At 42.9% G+C, this 21,311-nt stretch overlaps 1 protein-coding gene and 1 long non-coding RNA gene across 3 annotated transcripts in view; both read left to right on the top strand.

The window, feature by feature from the left end:
- LOC307003439 (uncharacterized protein) overlaps positions 1-6,351 on the top strand; it is a 51,324-nt gene extending 44,973 nt beyond the window's left edge. The window contains exons 4-6 of one of the 2 annotated variants that reach the window (XM_079621827.1): positions 2,258-2,942; positions 3,022-3,135; positions 6,172-6,351. In XM_079621827.1, coding sequence (XP_079477953.1) covers positions 2,258-2,942; positions 3,022-3,135; positions 6,172-6,256 — 884 coding nt within the window. In that variant the 3' untranslated portion in view covers positions 6,257-6,351. The other variant, XR_013798704.1, reaches the window with a different exon arrangement.
- Positions 1-21,311, top strand: part of LOC307003440 — a 223,595-nt gene that overhangs the window by 113,117 nt on the left and 89,167 nt on the right. The window lies entirely within an intron of this gene.

The following is a 21,311-nucleotide window of genomic DNA, read 5'->3' as shown; positions in this document are numbered from 1 at the left end:
ATGACGGAAAATGACGTCATAGGGTGCAGTCGAATCGTCGTGAGCTCAGGAATCAGAGGAAAAAAGAATGTTGTTTCTAGCCCTTGTGGTTCAAAAGTTATTAGCATAAACATGAGTGAAACTTTGGACAGCTGGTGGCGCTAGAGGGAATGAGTACTTTTAGGGCGTTGTACTGATGACCCATACTGAGTTTCGTAACGATACGTTCATGCGTTCATAAAATACAGCATTTTAGCACATAATTCAAAATGGCCGACAGCCAAAATGGCCGATATGGGAAAATTGAATATCAGTCAACTCAGCACGACGCCCTGAATCTAACGAGACCACTTTTGTGATTTTTGGACAAACCGTTCAGAAGTTATAAGCAAAAACATAAATTATTCATATCTCCGGACCAGTAGGTGGCGCTGCGCCGAAACGCAGCAAGTAACCTCAGGTCATGCTTGTGACGACATGTACCAAATTTGGTCTGAATCCGATAAAGCGTTGTGGAGATACGGCCTTACGTCTGTTTTTGCAAGCGCTACGTAAAATTTATTTGCGCGGTATTCGAGAACGGTAATTCAAATCAACTTGAATTCCATAACTTTTGGTCATCATAGTCTGGAGATGATCTGGTTCATTTTTCGTGAAATTCGGAGCAACGGCCTAGGAGGAGTTCGAAAAAGTAGGTTTTTCGGAAAATTCAAAATGGCGGGAAAACTATTATGACGGAAAATGACGTCATAGGGTGCAGTCGAATCGTCGTGAGCTCAGGAATCAGAGGAAAAAAGAATGTTGTTTCTAGCCCTTGTGGTTCAAAAGTTATTAGCATAAACATGAGTGAAACTTTGGACAGCTGGTGGCGCTAGAGGGAATGAGTTGGAGACTCCAAATTTGCTATGGTGATAGTTCAGGCTGTCCTCTATCACTGTGCCAATTTGTATAAGTTTCCCGCAAACGGTTCTATAGGCTGCCATAGACGCCCAGTCGGAAGAAAAAGAAAAAAAAGAAAAAGAAAAAGAAGAATAAGAACGGGAACAGATACAATAGGTGCCCGCACCTTCAGTGCTTGGCCCCTAATAAGAACGGGAACAGATACAATAGGTGCCCGCACCTTCAGTGCTTGGCCCCTAACTATGCAACCGTCTAATACAGTATCGCATCAGGAAGTGCACTGTAGTCTCCTTGAGGGAAATTTTGATTCATTCATTGCTATAGGAGAGGAAGAATTTTGCAAACTCGTCATATCATCTAAATCGACAACTAGACCCTATACCAACTAAGCTGCTGAAAGAGTAACAAAAACCTTTAAGATAGCTATGATTAAACCGCTTGTTAAAAAAACGTAACTTGATCCTACAAAACTAGTCAATTACAGGCCGATCTCGAATCTGCCTTTTGTGTCAAAGATATTAGAAAAAGCAGTATCCTCACAACTGTGTTCCTTTCTTGAAAGAAATTATATCTGTGAGGATTTTCAGTCTGGATTTAGACCGTACCATAGTACAGAGACAGCTCTCGTTAAAGTCACAAATGATTTGCTCTTATCATCCGATCGTGGTTGTATCTCTTTATTAGTGTTACTTGATCTTAGTGCTGCATTTGACACCATTGACCACAACATCCTTTTAAATAGACTCAAACATTATGTTGGCATTAGTGGAATTTTTCCCGCAGCCTGCCGGATCCAGGCCGTATCCAGATCTGACGAAGGACCTTCGCCTGGACCCGATGACAACGTAGTGCTGAAGTGCCAACTAGCCTCTCCCTATGGAGGATCCCTTTACCACTCTACAGATAAAGCATTGTGGAAATTTCGCGTATCTACCCCGTAGTGATTAAATAAAATTCTGTATCAAATTTATAGACTGAGCGCGTTGTTTTTGTTTGGAGCTCCGTCGAATTGATTCATAAATCCTTGATTTTCTTCTTTACACTCATTTATAAACGAACATTTTCTATTTTTCCAGCGTGTGAACATATTTCCGGTACTACTCTTTATAAAAAACAATCGGATTGCTTTGATATCGCTAGTTATATCCAACTTTCCGAACTTCCATTACTATCCTTAACGTTAACTTAGCCCGCTAGCATTGCACGCGTGGTCTCGCCTATCGATCGTCTTATTCACACTCGTATCACTGAAAGGATACGGGTTCTATCCATGATTTCAGTCCTAAATTAGTAGTGATATTGGTAGTATCACTGCTAATTTATTGTTCATCTGTTATAATGGCGAATATATCGGATGTGTGTCTACCTCTGAGTGCAGGTGAGGACACGTTTGAGCTGCATTCGGTGCGGTTGGAGCTGGAGTCCGTGGAGAAGCAGATCCGTGATCTGCTGGGGAGGCAGGCCGAGCTGCGAGACCGGCGATCAGCACTTGAAGCATTACGCGCAGATCCTCACAAGTCAGTGGTTAGTAACTTTTCGACACCGTCCTCTTCTACTCCGCGTGTCTCTCTGCACAGGACGCGACCATCCCTGATTTCATTCACCCCGGCACCGACACAGCACCATGGACCCTGGATGATTCCACAGCGGAAGACACGAGCCAGGACCAGAGCAAGGACCTCTCCGCCCCTCCCGGTCTTCGAGATCTCCACACGGAACCGCTTCTCCCCTCTTCGCGAGACGGATCGCGACGACGCTGTGATCATCGGCAGTTCCATCGTCCGGCATGTCCACGCTACCTCAGGTAAAGGTATGGTGCGCACTCACTGCTTTCCTGGTGCTCGTGTTCTTGATGTCGCTGCGCAGGTCCCCGAGATCCTGAACGGTGACGAGCGCGTCGGAGCTGTCGTGCTGCACGCGGGGGTGAACGACATCAGGCTGCGGCAGACGGAGGTTCTGAAGAGGGACTACAGGAGCCTGATCGAGACGGTACGCAGAACATCGCCTGAAGCAAATATCGTCGTGTCTGGACCGCTTCCCACGTACCGACAAGGACAAGAAAGGTTCAGTAGATTGTTTGCATTAAATGAATGGTTAATGTCATGGTGTAATGAACAGAGACTGCTCTTTGTAAATAATTAGAATCTGTTTTGGGAGCGACCTAGGCTCTACCGTGCTGATGGCCTGCACCCCAGCAGAATCGGAGCGGCTGTTCTGTCTGACAACATCTCCAAGACGTTACACACCATATGACTAGTAAGTCAAAGTCCAAATCACATTCTTTGCTGTCCCAAAAGCACCAGTGTAGAACACTATATAGAAACTGTGTCTATTCCTCGTTTTGTGAGGCCAAACAATAAATCTACTGTAGGATCTAAGAAAAATCTAATTGTGATTAAACCAGAAAATCTCAATATTGGTGAACAAAAACAATTTCTAAAGCTAGGTCTTCTAAACATTAGATCGCTTACACCTAAGGCGGTTATTGTAAATGAAATGGTCACAGATAATAGCTTCGATTTACTTTGCCTTACTGAAACCTGGCTTAAATCGAATGATTATTTCGGTCTTAATGAGTCCACACCACCGGGATACTGGTAATAAGCATGAGCCCCGTCTGATTGGTCGTGGCGGCGGTGTTGCAACAATCTACAGAGATATTCTTAATGTTACTCAGAAAACAGGTCACGGGTTTGATTCGTTTGAAGTACTTGTGCTAAATGTTACGCTCCTAGATGTAAGAAAGAAATCCCTATTATCTCTAGCTTTGCCTACTGTATATAGACCGCCAGGGCCTTACGCTGATTTCCTAAATGAGTTTGCAGATTTTCTCTCAGATCTATTAGTCAATGTCGATAAGGCAATAATTGTTGGAGATTTCAACATACACGTTGATAACACAAATGATGCGTTAGGGGCTGCGTTTACAGATTTTTTCAACTCTTTTGGGGTCAAACAAAACGTTAGTGGTCCCACTCATCGTCTTAATCATACTCTAGATTTAATTATATCATATGGAACTGATCCAACCGATATAGATATTATACCGCAAAGTGATGATGTCACTGATCATTACATGGTAACTTGCATACTACGCACTGCTGAAATGTGTCATGTTGCGCCGCGTTATCGACCAGGCAGAACAATCCTTCCAACCACGGTAGATAGAATCTTGAATAGCTTACCTGATCTATCTCCGCTCCTCAGTGAACCCAAACAAACAGATGAACTAGAGGAAATGACTAGCAGTATGAGCACCATTTTCTCTAGTACATTAGAAATTGTTGCACCAATTAGATTAAAAAAGGTCAGAGAGAAAACTAAAGCACCATGGTACAACAGTGCTACGCATGTTATCAAGAGAGAAACTCGTAACTTAGAGCGCAAATGGAAACAAACTAATTTAGAGGTCTTTAGAATCGCATGGAAAGACAGTATGTCACGTTATAAAAAGGCTCTAAAAGCAGCCAGGGCTGAGCATCTCCGCAAACTAATAGAAAACAACCAAAATAATCCAAGGTTTTTATTTAACACCGTGGCTAGATTAACAAATAAACAGACATCACCTGACCAAAATATTCCATTACATTTTAATAGTAATAATTTCATGAATTTCTTCACTGAGAAAATAGAAAGCATCAGAAACACAATTGTAAATGTGCAATCTTTGACAGCGTCTTATGATTCAGCCTCAATTATCGCCCCTCAAGAACAACTACAGCGCTTTACAACTATAGGACAGGAAGAGCTAAATAAACTTATCACTGCATCTAAACCAACAACATGTTTATTAGATCCAATACCCACCAAACTACTGAAAGAAGTGTTACCTGTAGTGGAAGAGCCTCTTCTCAATATTATTAACTCGTCTCTATCTTTAGGTCACGTTCCAAAAACGTTCAAGCTGGCAGTTATAAAACCTCTTATTAAGAAACCACAATTAGATCCAAATAACCTAGCAAACTACAGACCCATCTCAAATCTTCCATTTATGTCTAAAATACTAGAAAAAGTTGTGTCCGCTCAATTGTGCTCTTTCTTGCAAGAAAACGATATCTATGAAAAATTTCAATCAGGATTCAGGCCAACATCATAGCACAGAAACTGCGCTCGTTAAAATTAAAAATGATTTACTTTTAGCTTCTGACCAAGGCTGTATCTCAATACTAGTTTTACTCGATCTTAGTGCTGCGTTCGACACTATAGATCATAAAATACTCTTAGATCGACTTCAAAACTACACTGGTGTACAGGGACAGGCATTAAACTGGTTTAGATCGTACCTATCAGACCGTTACCATTTTGTCCATTTAAATGGGGAAAAATCAAAGATAACGTCAGTAAACTATGGATTGCCGCAAGGATCTGTGTTAGGCCCTCTGCTATTCTCAATTTATATGCTGCCACTTGGTAATATTATAAGAAAACATGGAATAAGTTTCCACTGTTATGCTGATGACACTTAATTATATATTTCATCACGACCAGATGATAACACTAAATTATCTAAAATGACAGAGTGTGTTAAAGATATAAAATATTGGATGACGTGTAATTTTCTTCTATTAAATTCAGATAAAACGGAGAAAATCATATTTCAAATGTCACAAGAACAGCCTTTTTCCACCTTAGAAACATTGCTAAGCTACGTAACATGCTATCAGTTTCTGATGCAGAAAAGTTAGTTCATGCATTCATGACCTCGAGACTAGATTACTGTAATGCTTTATTAGCTGGTTGTCCTGCATCCTCCGTAAACAAGCTACAGTTAGTCCAAAATGCAGCTGCTAGAGTTCTTACTAGGTCAAGAAAATATGATCATATAATGCCAATTTTATCATCTCTACACTGGTTACCTATTAAATTCCGTATCAATTACAAAGTATTGTTACTGACCTATAAAGCCCTAAATGGTTTAGCTCCTGTGTATTTAAGAGATCTTCTATCACCCTACAATCCATCGCGCTCTTTAAGATCGCTAAATTCGAGGCTTCTGGTCGTACCTAGGATAACTAAGTCCACTAAAGGAGGGAGGGCGTTTTCACATCTAGCTCCTAAACTCTGGAATAGCCTTCCTGATATTGTCCGAGGCTCAGACTCGCTCCCCCAGTTTAAAACTATACTAAAGACGCATCTCTTTAGCCAAGCATTCACATAATGCATCGTACCTTTTATACTACAGTTAAATCAGATCAAATGCATTCATATTATGAACAGCAGCTACGCTAATTATTTCCCATCTGCCTTTTTTGTTGTTATCTCGGGACGCCTGTCCCTATAACTCAAATAGAGTTCGTCAGCTCCAGTTATGTATCCAGCCTCTCATGGAGACTTCAGATGCCCCAACGCCTGTGATGAGACGACTCGACGCCTGTGAAGAGACGACCCAACGCCGGCGATATGTTATGCCCTAAATTTATGATTAACTAACTGTATCTTTGTTTGTACATTTTTGAAATGCATTTTCTGTAAAGCTGCTTTGAAACAATATGTATTGTGAAAAGCGCTATACAAATAAACTTGAATTGAATTGAATTATAGGCAGGACAAGTAGTTTGTATAGGCTTGGTTTGTAGAGAATTACAAACATGCGGACATATATTCAAACACACATAACTATAGAATGAATTCTTGATGCGCACGTGAGCGCCATCAGTGTTTATCACAGGTTCGCGTTTAAAGTCTGTGTAGAGAGAACGGTGTCGTCTTAGCGGACGCTAATTTAATAACAAATTATCCTTTCGACGGAAGTGAATCAATCAAAACTAAATTTAGCTGGAAAGTAACATTATTCAAGAACCGCTATAAAGCCAAAACAATCTGTTACCTTAAATTATACGTTTATCTCTGTAAAGCAGCTTTGAAACAATCTACATTGTTAAAAGCGCTATATAAATGAAGATGACTTGACTTGACTTTTCCCCCTGCCTCGCTTCTATCTCAGGTATTAGAGTGAATCAGGAAAAGCGGATGCTCTGTGCTACTTGTGGCTCCGTTCTGGACAAACCAAGCTTGGTTTCCAGTACTGATGCAGCTGACGAGCACTGCTCCGTGGCCGATACCAGTGAGGAGGGACCTCCTCTCTCAGGCCAGGGGCTGGATTTTGCATCCTCGCCCGGAGCTCTGGTCCCTACATGTGTGGGCCATCAACGGGTACCCGCTAACCTCCCAAAGGGAGTATTAGACACGATCGAGCAGGCTAGAGCCCCGTCTACTAGACGGCTCTATTCCTCTAAATCAGGGGTGTCAAACTCATTTTGGTCTGGGGGCCGCATACAGCTTAATCTGATCTCAAGGGGGCCAGACCAGTAAACTCATAGCAAAATTATTACATAGAACTAACAATTAACTTTGTATTAGTGCAAAGAATAAGTAAATTATATAAAATCTTTATATTAAATGAATTGTCCTTTTACAAAATATATTATGAACAACCTAGTATGTGCAATTTCAACAACACTATTACTCAGTTTCACATTTATTTAAGTGCATTATGCATAAAAACTGATCACAGTTATTGTACAATGTCGCAAAACATTTAGTCACAGTTTTGTGGAACTTAAAAACACTGTCCTGCATGTTAACATAAATCAAAATATAGAAATTATTTAAAATCCATTTTCCAATTCTGGGAAGCAATTTTGAACACATGAATTGACTCCACACACTTAAAATCTGAAGAAAAAAGCTGTTTTAAAAAGAAAATCTTTGTAAAATTTGCAAATTAATACATAATACAGTATGATGTATGTTTTTTTTAAAAGAGTTTTTTTTAAAGTAAACAAATTTACTTTATCAATTTGCCCCTGAAACTTGCCATCTTTTAGCCTGCACAAGTGCATCAAAATCAGGCATCATGTCCTGAGTAGCAGCCAATTTTAGAATCTCATTTAAGTGCTTATGTGTGAGCTTTGAGCGCAGCTTCGTTTTATTAATATTCATTACTGAGAAAACTTGCTCACAAAGGTAGGTGGTCCCAAACATGCACAACACCTTTGCAGCCAGTTCTGTTAATTTAGGATAGCCTGGCAGGAGATACTGATAAAATGTGTCCAAGCCCACAGAGGCAAATTTGTCCTTCAATTCTACATCACACTGCAAATCAATTATTTCAAGTTGCATGTCAACGGCCACATCAGAAGCTCTGACTGTGAATGGTGAGCGAAAAACTGCAAATTCTGTCTCGAGTTTGCTAAAGATCTGAAATCGTTTCTCAAACTCCCTCAGCAACCCTGAAATCTTGTCTTTGTACTGTCTCACGTCAGGATTAACGCTTGCTGCGCACACATCTCTTAGACAGGGAAAATGAGCAGGGTCACCGCTTGCCATCTGCGTCTCCCATAATGTGAGCTTTAACTTGAATGCACGTATGCTGTCATAATACTGTGTTACAATTTTTTTGCGTCCTTGCAACATTTTGTTCAGATTATTCAAGTGCTCTGTAATATCAACCATAAATGCAAGGTCCTGCAGCCATAGTGGGCACTGTAATTCCTTAACAGGTTTACCTTTTCCCTCCATGAAAAGTCTGATTTCCCCACGTAGATCAAAGAAGCGCTTCAGCACAGCACCTCTGCTTAACCATCTTACTTCAGTGTGGTATGGCAGACCATGGGTAATGTTACAGTCACTGAGAAGGCTGTCAAACTGACGATGATTGAGACCTCTGGCTCGGATGAAATTAACAGTTCGGACAACCACCTCCATGACGTGATCCATTTTTAACGACTTGCAGCATAAGGCCTCCTGATGCAAAATGCAATGAAATGTCCAAAAATCACCCCCTCCATTTGCGGCTTGTACTTTCTCTCTAAACTTTGTCACAACACCTGCCTTTTTCCCGATCATTGATGGCGCACCATCTGTAGCCATGCTTACGGCGCGGGACCAGTCCGCCCCGACTCTGTCCAGCGCTCCAACGACGAAGCGGAAAATGTCCTCAGCTGTTGTGGTGTCGGTCATAGGCACCAACTCAAGAAACTCCTCTGTGACAGTCAAAGTCTCGTCAACTCCACGAATGAATATGGCCAGTTGAGCGACATCCGTAATATCAGTACTCTCATCAATTGCAACAGAAAATGCCAGAAATGACTCCACTTTGCGTTTCAATTGGCTGTCCAAATCTGCCGATAGTTCCGAAATCCTGTCTGCCACGGTATTTCTCGTCAAGCTAATATTGGCAAAAGCTTGTCGCTTCTCAGGACACACAATTTCGGCAGCCTTCAGCATGCAATTTTTAACGAACTCCCCCTCACAGTATGGCTTTGATGCTAATGCGATTTCGCTAGCAATTAGGTAGCTGGCTTTCACTGCAGCATCACTGGCCTCTCGGCTCCGGGTGAAAACAGATTGCTGTTTCCTCAGACCCACCAACATTTCATTTACCTTCTGTCTTCTCAGTTCTCCGTGCAAGCTGTTGTATTTTTCGCCATGCTGAGCTCCATAGTGACGGCGAATAGTATATTCCTTAAGCACCGAAACTTGCTGCGTGCACACCAGGCACACTGGTTTCCCATTCACCTCCGTGAACATATAGGAAGAGGTCCATTTTTCTTGAAAAATCCGACACTCTGTGTCCACTTTTAACTTTTTTTTTGACAAAGACATTTCGCTGATGAGGGTGCCCAACAGAAAAGCGGGTAAACTGATAGAACCAAACGCCGCTCAGAGCTGATGGCGCGCGCCTGTATAATGTGACGACGTAAGAGCGTCGGGGCGGCGCCCACGCCCACTGCGTCTTAAAGCTACACAGCGTTGAGTGAACCTATGAAAGAGAACTGAAGCTCAGTGCTACCATCTGCTGTTAGTTCCGCCGAATTTTTTTTTTCTTTTTTCATATTGCAGATTTACCCCCGGGCCGGACTGAACCCCCTGGCGGGCCGGTTCCGGCCCGCGGGCCGTAAGTTTGACAACCCTGCTCTAAATGGTCTGTGTTCTCTGGCTGGTGCTCAGCCCAGGGCGTATCACCCCTGCAGTGCGGGGTAACGGAGATTCTCTCCTTCCTACAGGAGCTGCTGGATAAGGGTAGGACCCCATCCACGCTCAAAGTTTACGTGGCGGCTATAGCAGCGTTTGTCAATCCAGCGCTTGGCCAGTCACTTGGTAGGAACGACCTGGTTGTTCATTTCCTTAAAGGAGCTAGGAGATTGAATCCTCCCAGACCTCCTTCAGTCCCCGTCTGGGACCTTTCTACGGTATTGGATGCCATGAAGGGTGCCCCGTTTAAGCCTGTGCACTCAGTTGACATGAAGCACTTGTCTTTCAAGACTGTTTCTTCTGGCTCTCGCTTCAGTAAAGCGCGTGGGGGATTTACAAGCAAGTCGTGTATGGAGTTCGGGCCTAATGACTCTAAAGTCGTACTAAAGTCGAAACATGGGTATGTGCCTAAGTCCCTCAACACACCGTTCAGGGCTCAGGTTATCTCCCTGTCGGCTCTGCCGGCCTCCGAGGAAAAGGACGACGCTAGCTTCCTTTGCCCGGTTAAGGCGTTAAGAGCTTACGTGTCCCACTCCGCTGTTTTTAGACAGAGGGAGCAGCTCTTTGTTTCGTTCAGCGGACGTTCCAAGGGACGAGCTGCGTCGAAACAGAGCCTGTCCAGATGGGTAGTGGATGCCATAGCGCTAGCCTACGCATCAAAAGGACTGCCGTGCCCGTTGGGCGTCAGAGCACATTCTACGAGGGGCATGGCCTCCTCGTGGGCTTGGTCTAGTGGAATCTCGTTGCAAGATATCTGTATGGCAGCAGGCTGGGCCTCCCCGTCTACATTTATAACGTTTTATAACCTAGAGGTTCCCGCCTTGCAGGCCAGACTGCCCTCGGTCTAAAACAGACACATATGGTGTTTCTGCCCCATTCTGTTACGGCCCAGATTGCAAAGTTGTTTTAAGCATCGCTCACTGACAGTTATGTCTTATGAGCAATGTATTGACCCACCATATATATTTATATACATATATATGCTGAAAATGTCCCTCGGGGCACTACTTATAAAGGAATGATGCAATTCTAGCCCCTCTTTCCAGGAACTCTGTGTGAGTTTTTTCTGCTGATCATACACTATGTGTGACCCGGGCGCGCACCCTCTTGGGTCTCTGGTGTCGGGTCTCAGCATGCACGGCGTTATGCGAGATCTCTCGTACGAGAGAACGTACTCAGTTACTAACGTAACCTCGGTTCTCTCTAGAAGAGGAACGAGCTCTGGGTCGCTTTGGCGATGAAAATCAGAGAATGACAGCCGCTACTCGGGCATTTTTAAGCCTAGGCCACGCCCATTCTGGCGGGACGTGACGCAGAGGGCACGAAGCGCCCTCATTGGGTCAAGCGTCATGAGAGCCCTCGCATAGGCTGCTGCTTTTGCTGCAGAGCATCCAATAGGTGTGCAAGCTGTTTCGCCTGAGGCTGTATGCTGCTGCAAAGCGTTTTACATTAATATAAAATTAAGGATTAATTTTTTGGCTTCAATATCTCGAGAAATAATCTTTTCCGTAGCGTCTTCGACGCAGTACTCGTTCCTTTTCTAGAGAGAACCGAGGTTACGTTAGTAACCGAGTACGTTTTGACAGTTAGTTTGATCGTTTGAAGTTGTTATGGTCGTTTTGGGACTTCCTATTATATTTGATGCATGGTTTTTGATCGTTTGAATCCTGTGCGTCCCTCCCACCATATTCCGGGCTGCTGTGAACTGTGAAAGTGAGAAGAAAAAACTGTGGAAAACCCTAAGTATCATATCAACCATATCAACTCTGCCATATCAACACAGCGAACATTGTGTGTATTTGAATGACAAAAATCTTGTATTGCGAGTCATTGACGCCTGCCGACCGGCAGCGGTACATTGCAAAATGAACTGCAATAAGTTATGATTGCCCTTATTTAATTCAAAACTGGGTCAATGAACCAACCAAATGGCCGGAGGTGTCCTTTCCAGACATATTTTGTTATCTGGTTGAATCTCCAGGTAACGTTATGACATGCACCGGTAGCTGTAGCGGTAGCCTATAACTCAATCAACTTTCGTATATGTTGTATACTAACTCCATAAAACCTTGTCACTTGTACATATATGCTTTACTCCAAACTATTAATCCTTTTGTAAAACGGTGATCAGTAGTACGAAGTTGCCGAGGGACTGTGCTGACAGTTATCCCTAACTCACAGACTGTCTGTATTGAGTGTAGACCTCAAACTACTCCATAGGTTCACGGCTCGCGTCATTACGTAGCGACTGGCCTCCTTTTGTGTGTTTATTAGGAAGGATGTAGAACTTCAATTAATAATTTGTTTGTTTATTGGCGGTACAGAAAACGACACAACAACTCTTCGGCATGATTGTCCCGTTTATTTCAATTAGCGCCAAGGCAATGTTTTCCCCCATGGGCTAAATTCACATCACCTGATGGGGCGTTCCCGGGGGCGTTCCCAGACCAACTGTCTGTATGTATTGAAATAATTTATGCTGTTCTTGCACAATGTGTAATGTTGTTTATTTTAAGGAGTAACTCTGCAGCTTATTATATGTTCAGCTGAATTTAGCATGTTGTATATTGTTGCAGTTAATGTGCAGTAAATTAATCTTTTAACAGGGATATAGTGTAGCCTACTACTGCATTTCTAAGTTTGTGTTTGCTTGGTAATAAGCATTTATTATAAAATTTTAAAAAATGTATTAATATAACCATAGCCAAAATGATTTTTGTACTGTAACCGCATATTCTATCCCATACACCTAAATACGACCATCACAGAATTTTTACATTTTCAAAAATAAATAATTTAATATAATTTCTAAGCTGTTTTGCACTCACACACACTAAGTTGGTTCCATAAATTAACTAATCTCTATTTTTAAATTAAATGAATATAAATAAAGTATATAACTCAATGATTAATAACAAATATGTTACTAAAATGTATTCAAACAATTTAAACATAGTTTTAGCTAAATGAATATATAAATAAAAAAGTATATAAATATAAAAACACCTTACATTTTCATAGAGCACTTTCTTTATGCAATGATAAAAAACTATCCAAAAGCAAATAGTTTAAGTTGTCATCAACATGCATTAGGAGATATCATTAGGAAACATGGAATTAGCTTTCACTGTTATGCCGACGATACTCAGCTGTATATTTCTTCAAAACCTAACGAAACCTACCAATTCACAAAATTAACAGAATGCATAGCTGATATAAAAAATTGGATGACTAGAAATTTCCTACTACTAAATTCTGAAAAAAAAAACAGAGATTCTAATTATTGGACAAAAAACATCCTCACGTAATAACCTAGAACGTCTAACACTTGAAGGCTGCTCTGTTATGTCTTCGTCGTCGGTTAGGAACCTGGGTGTGCTCTTTGATACCAATCTTTCATTTGAAAGTCACGTGTCTAGTATCTGTAAAACGTCTCGGGTTACGACTGTAACCCTTGTTCCCTGAGGAGGGAACGAGACACTGCGTCGTTGAAAACGACGCTCCCTAAGCGTACGCCTCTGATGTATGAATGAAACTAATCCAATCCTGATTGGTGTTGCGTCGTGACATAACATGTGACGGCATAACCGGATGCATAAAAGTGTCGCCGGCGCACACACACATTAGCCTCGCGATGAAGCAAGCCGCTCCCAGGCGTTAAGGGGCGTGGCAAGACGACGCAGTGCGAGTTCCCTACGAAAGGGAACGTCTCGGGTTACGACTGTAACCCTTGTTCCCTGAGGAGGGAACGAGACACTGCGTGAAACGACTTGGGGACTCTTGAAAACGACTCTTTGGGGAACGAATACCCACTAGGCCACGCACCGAAAAAGCCTGTCCTAGAGTGAAGCTGATCTCAGGCACTTAAGCTAGGACGAGAGCACTTGTGCACCAGACGCACTAAGGAGGTGAAGACAAAAAAACCTGATGAAAGTGTGCAGGGTAGCCCAACCGGCTGCCTCACAGATCTCCTGGAGGGGCACTCCCGAACGGAGGGCCCTAGAGGACGCCATGCCTCTGTTAAAATGAGCCCTTACGGCCAAAGGTGAAGGCAAATTGCGCACCTTGTAGGCCTACTTATGGTTTGTTTGGATGCCGGGAGCCCCTTATTAGGTGACCCAAAACACACTAGGTGTAGGTCCGTAAAACAGTAGGTCCGACCTCCTCGAAGAAGAGGACCCCTCAAGGTAAATACTCGGAACCCTGACTGGCAGAGCAAAGGATCGTTTTCTCTTCTTCTGCCGACACATGAGGTGGAGGATGAAATGCTCGCAGGACCATGGACCTAGTCATGTTAGAATGCACTTAAGGCACATAGCTGGGTCTCGGGTGCAGGATGGCCTTTACTCTGCCGGGGGCAAAACCCCAAGCAAGCTGGCGTTAGTGCCAGGGCTTGGAGATCTCCCACTCTCTTAATAATTTTAAGAAATAGCTAAGAGAAAGGCTATCTTGAACGTGAGGTCCTAGGCGAAGCCGACTGGAGGGGTTCGAAGGGAGCCAGGGATAGCCCTTCGAGAACCACCACCAGGTCCCAGGAAGGAACCCTGGACCTGACTGTCGGTCTCATCCTCCATGTACCATGGAGAAATAGTATGACCCGTTGGTGCCTCCCCAAAGGCCCATCACTCAGTGGTGCATGGACCGCTGAACTGGCAGCCACGTACACCTTAAGTGTGGATGGGGAGAGACCCGCAGAGAAACGATCTTAAAGAAACTCCAGAACTGAAACCACTGGGCAGTTAACTGGATCTAACTCATGTTCTCTACTCCAAGTGGAAAAACCTACCACTTGAGGCCATATAATCTCATAAGCCCTAGAGCTAAGTATGGTTTTGACCACCCCAGCTGATAGACCGGCATCTAGGTACTGGACCCCCTCAGGGGCCAGACCCACAATTTCCACAGCTCCGGGCGAGGGTGGAATATTGTGCCCTCCGCCTGAGACAACAGATCCCTCCTCAGAGGAATCTGCCACGGCGGAGCTATCAGAAGTGAAAATATGTCTGAAAACCATACTTGGGCCGGCCACAACGGGGCTATCAGAAGAAGACTGATGCCCTCCTGACGGACCCTCTCCAGGACTCCCGGGAGCAGAGCGATCGGGGGAAAAGCGTACAGGCGAAGCCTCGGCCAAGCCTGTATCATGGCATCCAACCCCAGTGGGGCTGGATGAGTGAGGGAGAACCAAAGTGGACAGTGGGACGTCTCTCGAGACGCAAACAGATCCACTTCCATTGGTCCAACCTCTGCCATATCAACTTCACCACCTCTGGGTGAAGTCTTCATTCCCTGGGCCTAAGCCCCTGCCTCGACAGGATGTCTGCTCCCTGATTCTGAACCCTCGGGACATATATTGCTCTAATAGATAATAATTTCCCCTGGGACCATAGATTAATCTGATGCGCCAGTCTGGATAGAGGGCGCAATCTGAGTCCCCCTTGTCGGTTCAGATATATTGATGTCTGGGAGGAAGCTCCTCGGAGCCCTGAACACAGCCAACATCTCTAGGCAAAATATATGCCAAAAATGTTGATGGTTCTGCCACAGACCCCTGGCAAAGCGGCCATCCATGACCGCGCCCACGCCAGTGAAGGAGGCGCCTGTCGAAACGGTTTTCCGGCGACATGACGCTGCTAACACTGGCCCTTGGGACAGGAACCAAGGTTTCTTCCATATTAATTAGGGAAACGAAGGCATCGGCGCAAAACCCTGATTGTTCGGAACGGATTCCCCCTTGGGGAAATCCCCTTGGCTATCAGCCACCCCTGAAGGAGCCTCATGTGTAGAAGGTCCAAAAGGTATTATGTTGGACACAGCTGCCATGAGGCCCAGCAGTCTTAGAAATAGCTTTACAGTGATGGCCTGGCCTAGCTTTATCCCGTACGCCATGGCCCAGTTGGACTCGATACAGGCGGGAGACATATGTGCCCACATTGTATCTGAGTTCCATACCACGCCCAGAAACGTAGTTTTCTGAGCTGGTACCAACACGCTTTTTTTCGTGTTGAGTCTCACCCCCAAGCTCGGAATACGGCCAAGGACGACATCTCGATGCCGAACTGCCATTGCTCGAGACTGAGCCAGAATGGGCCAGTCGTCGATTAAATTAAGTGTAAGGATGGCCTGAAGCCTTAGTAGGACCAGAGCTGCATCCATACACTTGGAGCTTTTGCGAGGGGAGAGTGCTAGGCCAAACGGAAGAACCCGAATTTGGTACGCTTCGCCCCCGAAAGCGCACCTCAGGAACCTCCTGTGTATTGGAAGGATGGAGTACGGAAGTATGCGTCTTTTAGACCTATCGTGATAAACCAGTCCTCGGACCTGATTTGATTCACGATGAGCATCTTGAACCTGAAGCTCCTCAGAGAACGATTTAAGTGACTCAGATCTAAAATCGGCAGGAACCCTCCATTCTTCTTTGGAACTATAAAGTACCGGCTGAGAAATCCGGACTCCCTGTCTGGAGGAGGAACCCATCATATGGCCTCTCTGACCAGTAAAGAGTATACTTTTTGTTCCATCACCCAATCCTGCTTATACGCAGGACCCATGCAGATATGTTGGCTAAGCGTTTGACACGCTTCAACAAAATCTATTACGGGAACCAGCCCCTCGAGGGGACTGTCTATTTTTTATTTCAGATAGAACCTCTTTCAGGTAGAACCTCTTTCCTGAAGCCCTCTTGCCTGAAGGACGGCCCTCAGGTCAGGTCTGATCAAAAGAGCGAGATTTCTCTGTTTCCAAACTCCCGAGGGAGGGGCTCTAGAGGAAGGAGTGGGGTTTATCCCATGACTTAGAAAACTCATCATGCAAGTCAGGAAAAAAAAAATAATAATAAAAAAAAAATATATATATATATATATATATATATATATATATGCTTGGAAACATCACAGTGGAGCGGTGCTTACTGTGAACGGTGCGAACTGTACAACTGACTATTTAAACAGAGCAGTGTAATTTTTTTATGTTAGGTTGACTATTTTATTATTAAATTTTATTAAGGCTATAATGAACATGCTGCGATGTCAAGATTGGAATGCTGTGTGTGTGGTGTGTGTGTGTGTGTGTGTGTGTGTGTGTGTGTGTGTGTGTGTGTGTGTGTGTGTGTGTGTGTGTGTGTGTGTGTGTGTGTGTGTGTGGCTCGATCGAATGGAGACATAAAAACAGTCAACAATACTCTGTCATTTTGTTCACACAGGACATCATTCAAAGTGTTTCTCTACATTTGTGTACACTCGCAATAAAGCACAACATTGTGCTTTTGTTAAACTATAAACTCTTGTCAAACTGTAACCTACAACTGTCACCCAACCAAAATATCACACACACACACACACACACACACACACACACACACACACACACACACACACACACACACACACACACACACACAAACAGAATGGCAGAGAGACAGAGAGAGACACAATCCACATTCAAACCACAATATCTGACTTTCTGTTTGTCGGAGCTAATGACTGTAAATTAGAAAGTTGTTCGGCTTGATAAGATCAATACACACGCTGAGTTTTGTAACTGTAGGTAAAACTATAACTAAGTTATAACACACTTTATGCATCCTTTTTTAATCATAAATTTGTTTCCTCGCCACGGCCAAACCGTTCGAGATATCAAAAATCCCCTGGCAATTTATCATCTTCCATGTCTTGACTTCATGCTGACCGACATCGTGGTCATCGGATGAATTCTCTAGGAGAAGTGTTTCAAATGCGAGAGCAAGCGTTCTCCAATCAACCCGTAATAGCCGACTTCCTGTTGGGCTGGCGTAAAACTTGACCCAGGGAAAGTTGTTCGGCCCGATTAAATCTATATGTGTACCGAGTTTCATATTAATTCATGCAAGCGTGTTTGATATACGGACAAGTGTTCGAATCCCATTCCAGGGGGCGCTGTCGAGCCCCCCTGCCACGCCCGAGTACCAGCTTCAGCCTGGCCCTAATGGCCGCGGGTTCTGACCTGTGTGCAAAATTTCAAGAGTTTTCGAGCATGTTAAGGCCCTCAAAAGTGCCAGAGATTTTGCACACAGCAGAGAAATGGTTAAACTAAACTAGCCCCCCTCCTCACACACACACACTCACACACACAGAGGGGCAGAGGGAAAATACTCCAAACAGTACACATTCAAACCAAAATATCTGACTTCCTGTTGGTCGGAGCTAATGACTGTAAATTAGAAAGTTGTCCGGATCGAAGAGAAGAATATACGTACCGAGTTTGGTTACTGTAGGTAAAACTAATACCCCATTTTTGACTAAAGGTGGCGCTACTGAGCCCCTTACCACGCCCGTTTCTGAAACTTCGCACATGTCTATTACACAATAAATGTCAAATGCATGTTGAGTTTCATGTAATTTGAAGCATGTTAAGAGCCTCAAATGCATCCAAAAAGAATATAAAAGTTTAAAGCGTTGCCATGGCGACAGTATTAAAGATATCAATAATCCTTTCACAGGTCTACATCTGCCGTGTGTTTACATTATACAGATGAAGTTTGAAGCAAATCGGGTAAAAATAAGAGGGTGATTTCAAAGCATTTCGAAAGTGACACACTTCCTGCTGCCAGTTGGTGGCGCTATAACGTTGACTCACAATAGTCACATCCATGTGATGGGCCTCTTACAACGAACACAATGCTGAAGTTTCATCAAGATCAGTTAATGTATGCAGAAGTTATAACACACTTCCTGTTTCCAATATTCGCCATAAATTCGTTTCCTCGCCACGGCCAAACCGTTCGAGATATCAAAAATCCCCTGGCAATTTCCTCAATGTCTTGACTTCATGCTGACCGAGTTTCGTGGTGTTTGGATTAATTCTCTAGGAGGAGTATTTAAAATGCCAGAACATGCGTTTTTAAACTACCCTAAATAGCCGACTTCCTGTTGGGCTGGCGTAAAAAGGAAAAGCACGAAGGATATATGAACCGATGAGATCTATAAGTATATCGATTTTCATATTATTACACGCAAGCGTGTTTGATTTATGGACCAAGTTTTCGGACCCCGTTCCAGGGGGCGCTGTCGAGCCCCCCTGCCACGCCCGGGTCCCAACTTCAGTCCGGCCCTAATGGCCGCGGGTTCTGACCCGTGTGCAAAGTTTCAAGAGTTTTTGAGCACGTTAAGAGACCCAAAAGTGCCCGAATAGTCGTAAGAAAAATAATAATAATAATAATAATAATAATAATAATAATAATAATCCGAAGGAAAACAATAGGGCCTTCGCCTTTTCAAGGCTTGGGCCCTAATAATAATAATAATAAATATATATATATATATATATATATATATATATATTTATTTATATATATATATATATATATATAAAGCCGCCACCCCGTTGCCTTTCGGGTTCCTGTGCACGACGGGCAATAACGTAACCCGCTTTGACTGTCGAGAGGGCAATATAGCCCTATGTATCACTCGATTTTATTTAACCAAATGTTTTTTTAACAAAATATGTTAATTATCTGATTCATCCAACCCTATACTGCACTCTTTTACTAATACTATATTATATTTCATCGTTTTCATGTCTTGCCCTCAAACTTTTTTTCCTTATTTTTTAAGTTACACATAATACATTGATTGAAAAAGAAACTCAAACTTTTTGTTTATGGTAATATTATTTGATACAGAAATAAATAAATGAGACTGTGGGAGTGAGGGGAGGGTAATGACAGCCAAAGGGAGACAGAGACAGATAACTTTTGAAACTAAAGAAATGACATCCTAACTTTGATAATGTTTAAATATACATAAAAATGCAGCATATCATTAATTGAAATTAGTGTACTTTAAAACACTTGTTTAAAATAAAAAACACATTTATACATAGTATAAAACACTAGATGGCACAATTGTTCATAGTCTTTCTGCTCCCCTCCCCACACACACAGACAGGGGGGCTGTCTGTGTGTGTGCCCTCCCTCCCCTCCCCACACAGACACACAGAGGGGGGGCTGTCTATGTGTGTGTGTGTGCCCTCCCTCCCCTCCCCACACAGACACACACACACACACACACACACACAGAATGGCTGGGGGAACTCTGTCAGAGAGAGGCAGAGAGAGACAAAACCACATTCAAACCAAAATATCTGACTTCCTGTTGGTCGGAGCTAATGACTGTAAATCAGAAAGTTGTCCGGCTCGATGTGCACAATATACATACCAAGTTTTGTGACTGTAGGTAAAACTAACCCCCCCACTTTTTGTCAAAAGTAACACACTTCCTGCTGCCAGTTGGTGGCGCTATAACTTTGACTCACATTAGTTACATCCATGTGATCGCTCTCTTACAACAAACACGCTACTGAAGTTTCATCAAGATCAATTAATGTATGAAGACGTTATAACACATCGTGTTTCTCTTTTCTCGCCATAATTTTGTTTCCTCGCCACGGCCAAACTGTTCGAGATATCAAAAATCCGTCAGCAATTTAGTATCCTCAATGTCTTGACTTCATGCTGACCGAGTTTGGTTGCGATTGGATGAATTTTCTAGAAAGAGTGTTTCAAATTCAGGGGGCATGCGTTTTCATACCACCCACAATAGCCGACTTCCTGTTGGGCTGGCGTAAAACTTAGAGCACGAAAGTTGTTCGGCCCGATGAGATCTAAATGTGTACCGAGTTTCATATTATTACATGCAAGCGTGTTTGATATACGGACAAGTGTTTGAATCCCATTCCAGGGGGCGCTTTCCAGCACGTTAAGGCCCCCAAAAGTGCCCAAAAGGTAGTAAAATAATAATAATAAAGAAGAAGAAGAAGAAGAAGAATAAATAATAATCCGAAGAAAAACAATAGGGCCTTCGCCCTTTCAGGGCTTGGGCCCTAATAAATAATAATCCTTAGAAAAACAATAGGGCCTTCGCCTTTTCAAGGCTTGGGCCCTAAATATATATATATATATAATTAAAGCTGCAAGCAGCGATTGCGGGCCCAAGCCGGCTTGGGCCCTCCATCGCTGCTTGCAGCTTTAATTATATATATATATATATATATATATATATATATATATATATATATATATATATATATATATATTATGTAAATTCTTTTTTCCCCCTATTTTTAACATATATATTATTATATATATATAATAATAATATATATATTATTAACATTTTTGGATGCTAAACTATTCTTTTTATAGGCTTTGTACTTTGTACACTTTGTACACTCACGTTCCAATATAGAAAAATTATCCTCTTCAAATGCGCAAAAATGTGTTTGGAAACATCACAGTGGAGCGGTGCTTACTATGAACGGCACAAACTGTACAAATGACTATTTAAACAGAGCAGTGTAATTTTTATATGTAAGGTTGACTATTTTATTATTATATTTTATTAAGGCTATAATGAACATGCTGCGATGTCAAGATTGCAATGCTGGAATGCTGTGTGTGTGTGTGTGTGTGTGTGTGTGTG

Source organism: Phoxinus phoxinus, assembly GCF_949152265.1.
Source record: "Phoxinus phoxinus genome assembly, chromosome: 8".
In the NCBI taxonomy this organism is placed as follows: domain Eukaryota; kingdom Metazoa; phylum Chordata; class Actinopteri; order Cypriniformes; family Leuciscidae; genus Phoxinus; species Phoxinus phoxinus.
Note: the sequence above shows the minus strand (reverse complement) of the source record. Positions and strands in the feature narration are given on the sequence as shown.